This window comes from Saccopteryx bilineata, chromosome 11, assembly GCF_036850765.1.
Source record: "Saccopteryx bilineata isolate mSacBil1 chromosome 11, mSacBil1_pri_phased_curated, whole genome shotgun sequence".
In the NCBI taxonomy this organism is placed as follows: Eukaryota; Metazoa; Chordata; class Mammalia; order Chiroptera; family Emballonuridae; genus Saccopteryx; species Saccopteryx bilineata.
Window position 1 is genome coordinate 23,232,180 of NC_089500.1, and position 15,844 is coordinate 23,248,023.

Genomic DNA, 15,844 nt, shown 5'->3' on the forward strand with positions numbered 1-15,844 from the left:
TTTCAATTTTATATGCAAGAGTGTCTGTTTTGACCAGCACTGTGTGCTTCTTCTTTTTTTAAAATTTTTATTAATTTTAATGGGGTGACATCCATAAATCAGGGTACATATGTTCAAAGAAAACATGTCCAGGTTATCTTGTCATTCAATCTTTTGCAACACCTGCCCAGGTAATGAGCTTAATAAATGAGGAATGAGTGAGTCAGATTGTCCAAAGTCAGATTGTCCTCCGTCACCTTCTATCTAGTTTTCTTTGTGCCCCTTCCCCTCCCCCTTCCCCCCCCAACCACCACACTCTTGTCCATGTCTCTTAGTCTCGTTTTTATGTCCCACCTATGTATGGAATCATGCAGTTCTTGTTTTTTTCTGATTTACTTATTTCACTCCGTATAATGTTATCAAGATCCAACCATTTTGTTGTAAATGATCTGATATCATCATTTCTTATGGCTGAGTAGTGTTCCATAGTATATATGTGCCACATCTTCTTTATCCAGTCATCTATTGAAGGGCTTTTTGGTTGTTTCCATGTCTTGGCCACTGACAATGCTGCAATGAACATGGGGCTACATGTGTCTTTACGTATCAATGTTTCTGAGTTTTGGGGGTTTATACCCAGTAGAGGGATTGCTGGGTCATAAGGTGGTTCTATTTGCAGTTTTTTGAGGAACCACCATACTTTCTTCCATAATGGTTGTACTACTTTACATTCCTATCAACAGTGAATGAGGGTTCCTTTTTCTCCACAGCCTCTCCAACATTTGCTATTACCCGTCTTGTTGATAATAGCTAATCTAACAGGTGTGAGTTGTTATCTCATTGTAGTTTTAATTTGCATTTCTCTAATAACTAATGAAGATGAGCATCTTTTCATATATCTGTTGGCCATCTGTATTTCTTCCTGGGAGAAGTGTCTGTTCATGTCCTCTTCCTATTTGCACTGTGTGCTTTCAAACTATTTGTTAGTAAAGATTTATTTAAGGATTTTAGAAAATGCTTAGGAAATATTGTTCAGTTAAAAAAAGCAAGATTAAAAAAAAAGAAAGATTAAATTTTATGTACAGTAAGAGCTTAACCATGCAAATAGATATTATTGGAAGAGATTATGTCAAAATATTAACAAGCTATCTTAAATGTATTAACCATTAAAGTTCATTATTTCATAATTGCTGTAGTAATGTTAACTATGTTAGTAAAATATCCCAAATTTTTCATAGCCCCTTGAATATAGTACATATTTTACTTGTCTTTTGCAACACCTGCCCAGGTGATGAGCTTAATAAATGAGGAATGAGTGAGTAAAATTTTCTGGCAGCTTTGACAAACATTTGCAATTTGCAATCTTGCCACCTGATGGTGGAAGAGTGTTAAAATTCAGGGATCTTTGAAACCTGAGCCTCGAAAACCAAGCGCAGTGTACCATGAACTTGTAATACTTTCTAATTTCTAAGACTTAAAAAAAAATTATATATAAAATATTTGTTCCAAAATCTTCAAAACTTCCAGGAAAAGTCTTGGTCTTGTCCTTGACCCTCCAGCTTCTTTCATTTTCCCAGTTAGCAGTATTTCTTACCCCTCCCGCTAAGGTTCAACCTATCTTCCTGCGACTCCCTCCTACCCTTGCCACCTCCACCCCGCGCCCACCACCTCTGATGAATCCTAATGATGCTGCCAGGCTTCCCTTCTTTATAACCAGCTTTCCAAAGAGATGAAAAACCAGATGAACGTATGCATGCCCTTGAAGTCACGCAGAGCTAGAGGCCAGCTCTTCATTCTTGTAATTGTGGGACTGGGGATGACATTACCAAGCAGAACCTCTTAGCGGTCCTTTAAGTCATCTTAGCCATTCCTTTTTCACTGTGTCTGGACGAGCTAGAGCCTGCTCAAGAGGCAAGCCCTTGCCTCTCCAGGCTTGGGGTTGTGCGCTCAGTATTTGTATCCTCCTTGACTTTCATCCTCTCCTGCCTGAGTGGATCTGCCTCAGGAGTGACGTGTGTCTTTAGCTCTGGCCTTGTTTAGAAGGACAGTGCTCTAACCGAGCTCTTCATCCCTATAATACGCTGTGATCTCGGGCTACTCATTCAGCCTTTCTGGGCTCCAGCTTTGGCACAGGGCACAGGGCACCGGGCAGTACTTTGTCCCAGAACACCGTTTTACTACAAAGCAGGGATGGGTTCGGCTTGCCCTGGGGCTCTTTACGGGGGTGTTGTGCTGTGAAAGCGGAACAAGAGGAAGGAAGTTCTGGGCTCCTACTGCTGGAGTGGGATTGATGGAGAGGGTCTTGGATCTTAAGAGTGGGAAAACCCTGTGGGTTTTTATTTTTGGGGGGGGGAGGTGCTGAGATCCTGAACGCCTTGTAAGGACCCCACTAAGAGACCTAGAGTCAAGGGGGGAAAGTATCAATTGCCTTTCCATGACTTTGAGACTAAAACGTGTCCCAAGGGCTGGCTGATCTGCAGCGGGCACTTGGGGTCGTGAACACGACTCTTTGAAGCGTCTACACTTCACGCAATCGCAGCATCGTCAGTCCTCAGGCTATACGGAGCTGATACTCGGTCCACGCGACCACCCTGTGATCAGGCGGGGGCTCCTTCCCCACCCTGCAGAGCCTGGATTTCTTTGCGAGGAATTCGGGTAGGCGACTGGACTAGTTCCTTCCAATGACCCGAGGCTTCCTGAGGGAGGGAGGTACTTAGGGGCTTGCTCAGCGGTTGTTGCCTGACCTCGGAGCATTAAATCGGTGTGCGTCAGGGATTCATCAGGTCCCAGAGCGGCGGGCGGCGGAGGGCGGGGACGCGGCGGTCCTTTCGGGCGTGGTTTAGTCCCCGGGGGCGGGCCTCTCGGCCGGCGGTGGGGACTCCGGAGTTGGGCTGCCGGACCGCTGGCGGTGACCGCCAGGCCTGCCAGCGCGCAGTAGCCGCTCCGCTCTCCTCCGCACCCGCAGAAGTGCCGGCCATGACGGGCTCACTGTTCAAGAGGAACTTCTGGGTAAGTCCGCCCGGGCAGGCGCCCCAGCCGCGTACCCACCGCTCCCGGACCACGCGCCGCGCCGCGCACCGGCCTCTCCGGGGGACCGGGAGGTTGTGCGGCTCAGACGCAGAACCCGAGCGGACGCCGGGGTGAGGTTCCCACTCTGCCTGAATCCCTAGCCTGCCGCGCGTCCGCACCCCCCAAGTCCGGTCCCGGGCCCCCCCCTTTGCCGTCCGTGCCCCCAGCAGTGCGCGCTGCCGCGGGCCGGTGTAGCCCGAGCCCTGGAGAGTTGGGACATCCACCCCTCATCGCACAGATGAGGAAACCGAGACCCCATGGAGGAGCGACCTGTCGGGGAGAGTCGCCGATGGCCCTGGAGGCCGCGCGTGAGCCGATTTGGGGGAAGCTGAGGTCGGGGACCTGGGCTGAGCTTCGCCGTGCTCACAGTGGCAGTCACCCCCAGGGGATGGTCGTTTCCAGGTCCGCGGCCACGTACAGTCAGAGCGGCGTTATTTCCCGACTTTCCCCTGCAGATCTTAGCGGGGTTCTGTTACAGAAGTTTTGTCCCATCCGGCAGCCCTCTTTCCTGAGCCCTCCGCCCAGGCCTTGGCCCCAGCCCAGAGGGAGGGCGTCGTGTGTGAGGCCTTATGAACTAGCGAGGGCATCCAAGCCCTGTAGGACCAGCAGGAGGCAACAGGTCTGCCTGCTCCCTGTCCTCCTCTGTCCAGTCTTCTCACCCCCCAGGTGCCCCCTCAAGGTGTAAACCCTGCATTTAGAGGAACTACCCTCATCCCTTTAAGGCGGGAGCAGGAAGTCAGTACACCTCAAAGTTGACCTACAGCTGCCAAGTGGCTCCAACTCCTTGCTTGGGACTCTGCTTGTTCTCCATTTAGCTTCACACCTCCCTGTCCCCATTCATGGGCTGCTGGGTGGAGAAACCTGGCTCTGTGGTGTCCCTGCCTTGTGAAGTCCTTTCTTCCTGGCGTTTTGGGACATTTCCTACCTGTGGGGTGCAGGGCTGTGCAGCTGCACAGAGAGCGTGAATGATTTCACAGCTGGCTCTGTAAGGAGGCCTATTCTGGTAGAATGTAGGACTTTTGGGTCCCGTAACAGGCATTGTGGGAAGAAGCAGGGCAGAGAGACCTGCCTCACCCTCTGCCCCCAAAGTGTGACACCCAGTTTTCATATCTTCACCCAGATATCACCTCTTCAGGGAAGCCTTTCTTGATTCAGGGATGCCAGGCTCTGTCATCGTTTCACCTGGCACACATTCTGGCCCTTAGCATTTTTTAGTTTATGGTTTTGAATTTGGGGGCCTACAAACACGTGAGCACCATGTGGACAGCTACTGTACTGGCTTTCAATGCCGCTGCCCCTTACACAGGCTGACATACAATGAGTGCTCTGCGAAGAGTTGCTGAATGAGTACAGTCGATCAGTGAGACGGACAGTGCGTGTGCTAGGGTAAGAACTGCACCCTCCGTCTGCAGAGGGCTTCCAGGCCACAGTAAGGTATCCGCGCAGCTCTTCTCGATGCACGTTTGCAGGAAAAGTTAGGGCAGAGGACAGGAATGAGGCATGGGTTGGATCGTAGAGGTTAGGCGATTGTCTGAGAGAAAGAACTTTCTAGGCTTATACTTTCAGAAGGTATTTGAGATCCAGAGAGATAGTTTGCAAAGGTTATCTTCCATCTCTAATTTCCTGTGACACTTTACATCAAATATATATCAGGTCTACCGAAAAGTTTTGTCCGTTTCTATCACAACAAGTTTTGACATGTAAGCACATGTTTATTTGGCGCATGTGTGCCTCTCTATTTTTATCACTTAATGTATACATACTGACGTAGCAAATTAACTAAAACAAAGTTGATTCACGTTAGTCTTATGTGTGAAGCGATAGTGTACCCATGGCTACTGATAAAGTTCATTTACACCACTGTAATTTTTACGAATTTCAACAAGGAAGAAATGCTACAGAAGCATGTAGAAATTTATTGAAAGTGTTTGGTGAAGGTACAGTTTCTGATAGGACATGCAGAAGATGGTTCAAAAAATTCGAAACAGGAGATTTCGACCTTTCTGATAAGCCACGTTCTGGGCGACCATCTTTGATTGATGACGATGTTGTTACGATCATGTTGGAACAAGATCCTTTTCTGACAACATCGGAGATCGCAGAAAGGCTTAATTCAGCTCAGCAAACCATTTCAGACCATATTCGGAAGATAGGATTGGTGTGGAAATATTCAAGATGGGTGCCACATGAATTAAGTCAGAAGAATTTGGATGATCGAGTCGTCATATGCACATCTCTGCTTGCTTGGAACAAAATCGAGCCCTTCTTGAACCAGATGACAACTGGAGATGAAAAGTGGATTACCTATGAAAACATTGTAAGGAAAAGGGCATATTGTGAACCCGGAAAACCTAGCCCTTCCACCTCTAAACCAAATTTGACTCTGAATAAGAGAATGTTGTGTATATGGTGGGACATTCGAGGACCAATACATTATGAGCTTTTAAAACCGAACGAAAAGCTCAATTTGGAGAAGTATTGTCAGCAACTGGATAATTTATTTATTTTTTATTTATTTAATTTATTTATTTATTATTATTATTATTTTTTTTTTTACAGAGACAGATAGTGAGTCAGAGAGAGGGATAGACAAGGACAGACAGACAGGAACGAAGAGAGATGAGAAGCATCAATTATTAGTTTTTCATTGTGCGTTGCAACACCTTAGTTGTTCATTGATTGCTTTCTCATATGTGCCTTGACCATGGGCCTTCAGCAGACCGAGTAACCCCTTGTTAGACCCAGCGACCTTCAGTTCAAGCTGGTAGGCTTTTGCTCAAACCAGGTGAGCCCGCACTCAAGCTGGCGACCTCGGGGTCTCAAACCTGGGTCCTCTGCATCCCAGTCCGACGCTCTATCCACTGCACCACTGCCTGGTCAGGCTAGCAACTGGATAATTTAAAGACAGCAGTCCAAGAAAAGAGGCCGGCGATGTTCAATAGGAAGAACATCATACTGCATCATGATAATGCCAGGCCACATGCTGCTTTGGGGACTCATCAAAAAATTGCAGAACTAGGCTGGGAAATTCTGTCGCATCCAACATATTCCCCGGACTTAGCACCCTCCGACTATCACTTGTTTTTGTCCTTACAAAATTTTTTGAAGGGCAAAAAATTCAAAAATGAAAAAGATATCAAACAAGCACTGGTTCAATTTTTCGCATCAAAAGATAAAACATTTTTCAAAAATGGGATATACAAATTGCCCTCACGCTGGCAAGAAATCATTAATAATAATGGCAATTATATTATTTAATAAAGTTTATTGACGGTAAGAAAAATTTGTATTTTGTTTTATTCTAAAAACTGACAGAACTTTCCGGTAGACCATATATATATATATATATATATATATATATATATATATATATATAATTTATTTATTTATTTATTTTTTTTGCTTTTTTAGCAAGAGAGAGAGAGAGAGAAGAAGGGAGAGAGATGAGAAGGATCAACTCATACTTGTGTCACTTTAGTTGTTTATTGATTGCTTCTCATACCTCCCTTGACCCGGGGGCTTCAGCAGAGCCATGATCCCTTGCTCAAGCCAGCGACCTTGGGCTCAAGCCAGCAACTGTGCGATGTCTCTAATCCCATGCTCAAGCCAGTGATCTTGAGGTTTCAAACCTGGGACCTCAGTGTCCCAGATCAATGCTCCAACCACTGTGCTACCACCAGTTAGGCATTTCAAGTCATAAAAACAATAATAGCTAATATTACTGTGCAAAGATCTGTGGAAAGCTTGTTCTAAATGCTTTACGCACACTACCCTAAGCCTCATACTTCCCTATGGTGGTAGCTTACTTACTATCCCATTTTACAGGTGAGGAAGCTGAGTGGCAGAAGTTAAGCAACATTTTTCAAGGTCCTTTTGCTGTTAAATAGTGGAGCGTGATTGCATGGACCAAAAGCTCAGTGAATGCCTCAAGGAGGTTAGCACTCAGCAAGAGGCTCTGTCCCAGCATAGCTGCATGTCTGTCTTCCACGGCAGTACCAGAGGAAGTTGGGGTCACCACTGGACCTTCATATGAATATATCTTTCTCCAGCTTTAGCCATGAGCTCCTAGAGGGACGTCCCCATTAGCTGGGCCCCCAGCACCTGCCATGGTGCCTTGCATTGGATGCTCAGGAGTCAGGCAGATGCACCGGTTAGTCAGGATTTGGGAAGAGAGGGGCAGAAGGGAAACTGTTGGGGACCTCCAGGGCTCCTTGTGGAGCTTTTGCACTCTTAGCAGGTAGGGAGGTGAGACTGCTGAGAGTACTGAGCGGCTAGCAATGACTTTTATGAAAGGGTTGTGATTGGATAAAGTAGGAGACTTTGGAAATATAAGTAGGTATCAATTGAATACATATTCATGAAATACCTTCTTTGTATGAGGAACTGTAATGAAGGGGGCATTGGCAGGGTAAGATCACCACCTTGGTTAAAGGTAGATTTCTCATGAGGAAGCTAGGCTTTGCCCTTGAATGGCTGGCCTCAGTAATGTGAAGGAGGAAGGGGCAGGAGGTAGGAAGAGTTTAGCAGGGGCTGAGGAAGCTGGGCCAGGGGGAGAAGAGGTCTGTTCCAGGGTGAGGACCAGAGTGAGAGGCAGAAGAGACAGGTGGGATGAGCTGCTGAGGGTGGAAGAGGTCAGAGCCACAGAATGAGGCCACCAGCTGAGGGTGAGCAGAAGCGAAGAGGCAAGGAGCGCTCATATAAGGTGAACAGAATGAGGTGTGGACCTCAGAAATAAGGAAGTTAGGAGGAGGAACTGGTTTGTGGAGAGAAAAGGAGGAGGAGGAGGAGGAGCAGGAGGCAGAAGCGATACTGACAATTTGTAACCACAGGGGTGGCACTGGTGAGGAACAAAGCCAAACAGCATCCTGAAGCCCCCACGCCTAGCCCTCAGCCCCTGGTACAGTGCCAGGGTTGCTGCATGTGGGCAGATTTTAGTGGGAATAATCTGGGGAGGAGACAGGTGGCAGGGTTTGGAAGTATATCAATTTTTTTTCCATTTAATTATATATCTTTTTTTTAAAGTTTTTTTAAAACTTTCATTTATTATTTTTTTATTGCTTTTAGAGAGGAAGGGAGAGAGAGATAGAGAGAAACAATAATTTATTGTTCTGCTTATTATGCATTCATTTACTCATTCTTATATGTGCCCTGACCAGGAATTGAACCCACAACCTTGGCACATAGGGTGACGCTCTAACCAACTGAGCTACCAGTTCAGGGCCGCATTTCAATATTTAAATGACAGTGCACACATCTCAGTGACTACTCTCTGATGACGGTTGCTCAACGTTCTGGGTTTGAGGGGTTGATGGAAATGGCCCCAGCACCTTGAAAAGGGTGTCTGGGTGAGAAAGTGCATGGAATTGCATGAAATACAGAGCATCATCAGTTACCAGCGGTCTCTGAGGTGGACAGGAGAGGTTCGAATCCTTGGGTCTGCCCTTTACTAGCTGGGCACCTTAGTCAGTTACTTCAAACCTTGCTCTGTCCCAAGCCTCAGTTTTCCCATGTATAAAAATGGAATAATAACAGTGTCTACTCCATAGGACAGTTGTGAGGATTAAAATTAGAAATTAGAACAGTGCCTGGAACATAATGAGCATTTGTGATTGTCAGCTATTATCAGCACTGAGGTGACAATTAAAGGAAGTGGGTGACAGTCACTCAATTGAGGAGAAAGAATAAAGAATTAAGAAGTCTCCAAAGAGCACTCTTGGTGAATGCCTATATTTTGGCAGGAGGAGAGAAGGGCAAAGAATGAGAGGCAAAGACATAGGGCTACAGCCTGACCAGGCAGTGGTACAGTGGACAGAGCATCGGCCTAGGATACAGAGGACTCAGGTTCAAAACCCCATGGTTACTGGCTTGAGTCCAAGGTCGCTGGCATGAACAAGGGGTCACTGGCTCAACTGGAGCCCCCTGGTCAAGGCATTTATAAGAAAGCAGTCGATGAACAACTAAGGTGTCACAACGAAGAACTGATGCTTCTCATCTCTCTCCTTTCCTGTTTGTCTGTTCCTCTTTGTCTCTTTGTTTCTGTTCTTGCTAAAAAAAAAACAACAACCCCAGCCTGACCTGTGGTGGCGCAGTGGATAAAGCGTTGACCTGGAAACTCTGAGGTCGCTGGTTCGAAACCCTGGGTTTGCCTGGTCAAGGCACATATGGGAGTTGATGCTTCCTGCTCCTCCCTTCATTTCTATCTCTTCCTCTCTCTCTCCTTTCTAAAAAATGAATAAATAAAAAATATTAAAACCAGAAGAATTTGTTTAAAAAAAAAACAAAAAACCCCAAACAACAGCAACAAAAAACCATATGGCTACCATCAGGAAAGAGCCATCAAAGGCCCAAGAGGAGAACATTCCATGGAAGTTGAGAGGTCCATGGTCAAGTTAGGTAGATGTTCCTGACAAGGTATGAGTCAGCATATAAAACACAAACAATCTTATTCAAATGCTCCATGCTTGTTTAAAGAAACCTTTTGGCCTGACCTGTGGTGGTGCAGTGGATAAAACGTCGACCTGGAAATGCTGAGGTTGCCGGTTCGAAACCCTGGGCTTGCCTGGTCAAGGCACATATGGGAGTTGATGCTTCTAGCTCCTCCCCTCGTCTCTCTCTGTCTCTCCTCTCTCTCTCTCTCTCTCTCTCCCCCTCCTCTCTAAAATGAATAAATAATAAAAATTAAAAAAAGAAACCTTTTTGTGAATCTGTTTGAGAAGATGAATACTCTGTATTCTTTAGTGAAATGTATTTTTTTTGAGATTTTATTCATTTTTAGAGAGAGAAGAGAGAGAGAGAGAGAGAAGGGGGAGGAGCAGGAAGCATCAACTCCCATAAGTGCCTTGACCAGGCAAGCCCAGGGTTTTGAACCAGTGACCTCAGCATTCCAGGTTGACACTTTACCCACTGCACCACCACTGGTCAGGCCACTCTGTTCTTTAAAACTGGATCATTCCCAATTGAGTTTTCCCGAAAGGAAGCACGCCTGTATGTTGTTTCTCTCCCACCCTTTCCTACACGTACCTTCTTTGTGGCAAGGTAGTTAAGCAGTACTTGTAATTTGTCTTGGTTAATGTGGAAGATACCTTGTCAGAATAAGACATTGACCAAGGCTGTGCTTTCCAGAGCTCCAGAGAAGTGGCATGGCCACAGCAGAGGAGAAATCACTGTCTTTGGCATGAATTGATATGGATATGCATGGGTGACTATACAACCTGCTCCTGATGAGACAGATGTCCTCCCACACTCCTCACTCGTGTTTGAGGTCCAACCTGTCCCTGTCTGTCCTCTAGATCCTATTTTGACCCAGCCTTCCTGACTCTCAAGGCTCTTGGTTCAGACCAGCCTCTTAGTCCCTGTGCTAGCAACGTGTGTCCCCCCCCCCCCCCACAGCCGAAGAGAGCTTTGGGAAGTCTTGGGACTGTCTGAACTTGCTCAGAGCTCCAGGGCTGTCCTGTCCCTCTGCTCCAAACCTTTGACCAATTTGGAGTCTTGTCATTCTGGGGCCTTCCTAGAGCTTAAGCTGGATCTGCATCCGGCTTTGCTCTATGGCTTTTCTCCATCTAGTGTGGGAGGCTCCATTAAAAAAAAAAAATAAAGAAGAAAACAGATGATCACACAGACCCTTTATGCTGATCCCATATGCTATTTTATACAATGTTTAGACAATTGCTTTAATTTTTTAAAATATTCTTTCTTGGAAACTGGTTTTCTAGAACACAAAACAAGGGCTATTTTGTATTGTTTGGTCTAGTGGCAAAATGAAAGGTAAAGTCACTGACGATTGCCCTTCTCCAATTTATTCTTCCTAGAGCAGCTGGTGAGATATGTCATTTTTAAAAAATAAATATTATAAAAGATTTTATTTATTGATTTTACAGAGAGAGGGGAAAGAAAGCAGGGGCAGGGGTGAGGAGCGAGAAGTGTCAACTCAAAATTGCTTCACTTTAGGCCCTGGCCAGTTGGCTCAGCGGTAGAGCGTCAGCCTGGCGTGTGGGGGACCCGGGTTCGATTCCCGGCCAGGGCACATAGGAGAAGCGCCCATTTGCTTCTCCACCCCCCCCTCCTTCCTCTCTGTCTCTCTCTTCCCCTCCCGCAGCCAAGGCTCCATTGGAGCAAAGATGGCCCGGGCGCTGGGGATGGCTCCTTGGCCTCTGCCCCAGGTGCTAGAGTGGCTCTGGTTGCGGCAGAGTGACGCCCCGGAGGGGCAGAGCATCGCCCCCTGGTGGGCAGAGCATCACCCCTGGTGGGTGTGCCGGGTGGATCCCGGTCAGGCACATGCGGGAGTCTGTCTGACTGTCTCTCCCCGTTTCCAGCTTCAGAAAAAAAGTACAAAAAAAAAAAAATTGCTTCACTTTAGTTGTTCATTGATTGCTTGTTGTATGTGCCTTGACCGACAAGCCCGGTGCTTCGAACCAGCGACCTCAGCGTTCCAGGCTGACACTCTATCCACTGTGCATATTTTGCTATAGCATAATGTCATTTAAAATTCAATATTAATGAAAAGTTTATCTTGAGTAGGAAAAGGCTGATGTTTTTCTTTTCCTTACCTTTGCTAGAAATCACCAGTTTTAACAAAAAAAGTAGCATTATTTTTTTAAATTTTATTCATTTTGGAGAGGCAGGGGTGGGGGCGTGGGGAGAGAGAGAGAGACAGAAAGGCAGGAGGAAGAGCAAGAAGCATCAACACCCACATGTGCCTTGACCAGACAAGTCCAGGGTTTTGAACCCATGACCTCAGTGTTCCAGGTCAACGCTTTATCCACTGTACCACCACAGGTCAGCCAGTAGCTTTAAATAAGAGGAGCTGTTGGTTAGCTTCATAGAATGCCATTATAATTTTAAAAAATATCAATCTATTAAAAATTTTCAACTAAATAACTGAGGATGCTTTAAGTTAAGAGATTGTTGGCAGGAATTTAAAAACTTACATATTATGAAAACCCATGAAGAACACAGAACCATCTGATCTCGCTCCAGAAGTCAGGCGGCAGGTATTTCAGTCCCACATTCAGATAGCTGTGGTGGGTCTTACGACCTCCAACAAAGCTTCATCCCCTGCCTTAGAGTCATGGGCTTGTTTCCCAGCAGCATGGATGTGAGGAAAGCAGGAAAATCAGATTTCTCAGAGACACAGTAGACTGTTGGCTAGTTTGCTTAAACCTGCTTTGTGGGATTTGCTTTACTTTACTTTGTGCATTTGGGGCTGAAGATTAGTTAGATAAGAGTCAAGCAAGAGATCACACATCACATATATGATAGAGGTTTGTTTTTTGTGAGAAGAGGAAAACTTTTCTCTAGTCGGTCCAATGCTCCTGTCGAGAATTATTTGCACACTTTGTATGTATGTGTAAGGACAGCATAGGGCAGTTTTAACCCCCAGTGCACAAATCCTTAACATTTATCATTATCTGTCTTTGGGAACGATCAGAAAGCCTCAGAGCTCACTGTTCCAATATGGCCACTGCTCCCCGTAATTTGACTTAAGTATTCATTTTAAATAAAGCACTCACTGTGTTTATGGAATTTGTATTTTGGAGGTGCTTAATATATCTACAAAGAAAAATTATAAATTACTTTATTATCAAATGCTCCTAGAAATCTTAATTGTGGTTTTTTTCTTAAATTGGAATATTAGACAAATGTGCATGAAAGTAACTAAGGGACATCATTAGTGTAGTTTAGAAGTCATACATGATAAAACTTTTTTTTTACTGTATGTTTTTACTGAATGATCTATTCCTCATCCTAAGGCAAGTGAATAAATTTAGGTTAAATGTGGCATCATAGTCTCTTAGAATTTGGTTCAGCCATTTTATTTTATTGAATACTGTCTATATCTTTAGTTACCCTGGTTGAAGCAAAGGGACAAATAAAACATGGCCAGCAAAAAACAAAGCAAATGAAAAAACCCAAATCTGGCCGTTGAATTAGCATTGACCAGGTCATATTGGATTGCATTAATGGGTCAGATTTTCTTTTTTTTTTAATTTTTTTAAGTTTATTTTTTTTATTTTTTTCTTTACAGGGACAAAGAGAGCGAGAGTCAGAGAGAGGGATAGATAGGGACAGACAGACAGGAACTGAGAGAGATGAGAAGCATCAATCACCAGTTTTTTGTTGCAGTACCTTAGTTGTTCATTGATTGCTTTCTCATATGTGCCTTGACTGCGGGTGTTCAGCAGACCCAGTAACCCCCTGCTTGAGCCAGCCACCTTGGGTCCAAGCTGGTGAGCATTTTTTTATTTTGCTCAAGCCAGATGAGCCTGCGCTCAAGCTGGCGATCTTGGGGTCTCGAACTTGGGTCCTCGGCATCCCAGTCCAACGCTCTATCCACTGCGCCACCGCCTGGTCAGGCCAGACTTTCTTTTTTAATGAAATTACTACAGCTAAATATTTGTGAAAGTAAAACAAAAGGATATTTTCTTAGACATTTCAATGCTATATTTACTCACTATTCTTTTTTTTAAGTGTTTTTTCTTTTTTAGAGAGAGAGAAAGGGAGAGATAGAGGGGGAGAAGAGGAATGAGAAGCATCAACTCCTAGTTGCTTCAGTTTAGTTGTTTATTAATTGCTTCACATATGTGCTTCGACCGAGGGCTCAAGCCGAGCTAGTGACCCTTCGCTCAAGCCAGCGACGTTGGGGTTCAAGCCAGTGACCTTTGGATCATTTTGATGATCCCACGCTGAAGCCGACAAGCCTGTGCTCTAGCCAGAGACCTCAGGATTTCAAACCAGGGCCCTCAGCATCCTGGGTCGACAAGCTATTCTTTTTTTTTTTTTTTTTTTAAAGAGGACTGTCCATATTTGAAACATATTGCTGTTTGCTTATGTGGTCAGATTCCAGTTTCAAGTGTTTTTATAAATCTCCAAGAATGATACTAAAAGTCCCACCTATCTCAATGACATCACTGTTTTTACAATTGTATTTTACCGTTTTCACTTGTGCCTTTGGTGTTATATCCAAGGAATCATTGCCAAATACAATGTTGTGAAGTTTTTGCCCTATGTTATCTTCTAAAAGCTTTATTGTTTTAGGTCTTACATTTAGGTCCTTATCCACTTTTAGTTAATTTTTGCATATGGTATTAGGTAAAGGTCCAACTTTATTCCTTTGTATGTAGATATCCAGTTGTCCTAACACCATTTGTTGAAAAGACTTTTCTTTCCATATTGAATGATCTTGGCACTGTTCATACAGACACCCAGGGAAAAGCCTTGGGACTCAAAATCTCCCTCCGTAAGTGGAGGGCAGAATGAGATGGAAGAAAAAAGCAGGCCGCTCCAGTCCAGCAACTAAAAGAGTTTATTAAGGGAAATTCACACACAAGGCATATCTCAGGTGGCTGCAAGATGAAGTGAATATTTCTCTGGGTGCTCAGCAGATGCCAAAGAATTATATAGGGTAAAGGCAGGGAATAGTCACTGGTACCAATACGTGAATGCTACCAGGTATGGGAACATACTTTACAGGGTTGACCAGTTCCGGACAGCAACCTGTTCCTGGAACCAGCACGTAGCAGGAGGCAAGGGAAGAGTGCTGATTTGTGTTAGAATGGACACCAGTTACGATCAGACAGTCTCCAGTGTTTGCAGAAAGCAGTCTTCATTCTGGCCCGAGTTCAGCTTGTGGTACAGACAGCGTCATGAAACAGTCTCTCTTCCACAACACCTTTGTCAAAAGTCATGTGAAGATTTATTTCCGGACTTTCTATTTGATTCCGTTGGTCTGTATGTCTGTCTTTATGCCAGTACCACACTGTTTTGATTTCTGTAGATTTGCAAGTTTGGAACCAGGTAGTGTGAATCCTTTAGTTTCGCTCTTCTTTTTCAAGATTGTTTGGCTTTTCAAGGTCCCTTGAGATTCCGTGTGAACTTTAGGATGTTTTTTCTATTTCTGTAAATTCTTCACCTTTATCAGAGATTTTTTATGCTCCATCATAGCAGATATTTAAAGAACTCCTCCGCACCCCATCCTCCTTAGGACACCCCTTCTTGGAGCCCCCCGCACCATCCCAGCCTGGGCCGGCTATTCTCCCTGCCTGCCGTGCAGCGGTCAGCTTGCCCCTCCCTTTAGTGCGCTCTTGAGTTGGTGCTCCTGTTTTCCAGATCCCATGTCATCTAGAGATCTTTTATAAGATCTTTTTATTTTATTTATTTATTCATTTTTTTTAGAGAGGATAGAGAGAGGGAGAGAGAGAGACAGAGAGGAGAGAGAGACAGAGAGAGAGAAGGGGGGAGGAGCTGGAAGCATCAACTCCCATATGTGCCTTGACCAGGCAAGCCCAAAGTTTCGAGCCGGCGACCTCAGCATTTCCAGGTCGACGCTTTATCCACTGCACCACCACAGGTCAGGCTAGAGATCTTTTTTAAAAGAAGATTTTACCTTATTGATTTTACAGAGTTGGGGGGAGAGAGAAGTATTAACTCATAGTTGCTTCATTTTAGTTGTTCATTGATTGCTTGTCATATGTGCCTTGACCAGGCAAGCCCAGCATTTCCAACCAGCGACCTCAATATTCCAGATCGACTCTCTGTCCACTGTGCCACCACAGGTCAGGGAAAAGAGCTCTTTAAAATAAAAGTTTTTAAAAAATTTATTGATTTTAGAGAAAGATGTAGGGTGAGAGAGAAACATGGATTTGTTGTTCAACTTATTTATGCATTCATTGATTGATTCTTGCATGAACCCTGACCCGGGATCAAACCCACAACCTTGGTTCATCAGAACAATGTTCTAACCAACTTAGTTATTCAGCCAGGGCATAAGCAGCACTTAAAAACATAAGTCAATGATAAG

At 44.9% G+C, this 15,844-nt stretch overlaps 1 protein-coding gene across 1 annotated transcript in view; it reads left to right on the forward strand.

The window, feature by feature from the left end:
* The first annotated feature begins 2,796 nt into the window (after positions 1 to 2,796).
* Positions 2,797 to 15,844, forward strand: part of PSTPIP2 (proline-serine-threonine phosphatase interacting protein 2) — a 77,060-nt gene continuing 64,012 nt past the window's right edge. The window contains exon 1 of the mRNA XM_066247155.1: positions 2,797 to 2,988. Within this exon, the coding sequence (XP_066103252.1) occupies positions 2,956 to 2,988 (33 nt within the window). The 5' untranslated portion in view covers positions 2,797 to 2,955. The remainder of the gene's footprint in view (positions 2,989 to 15,844) is intronic.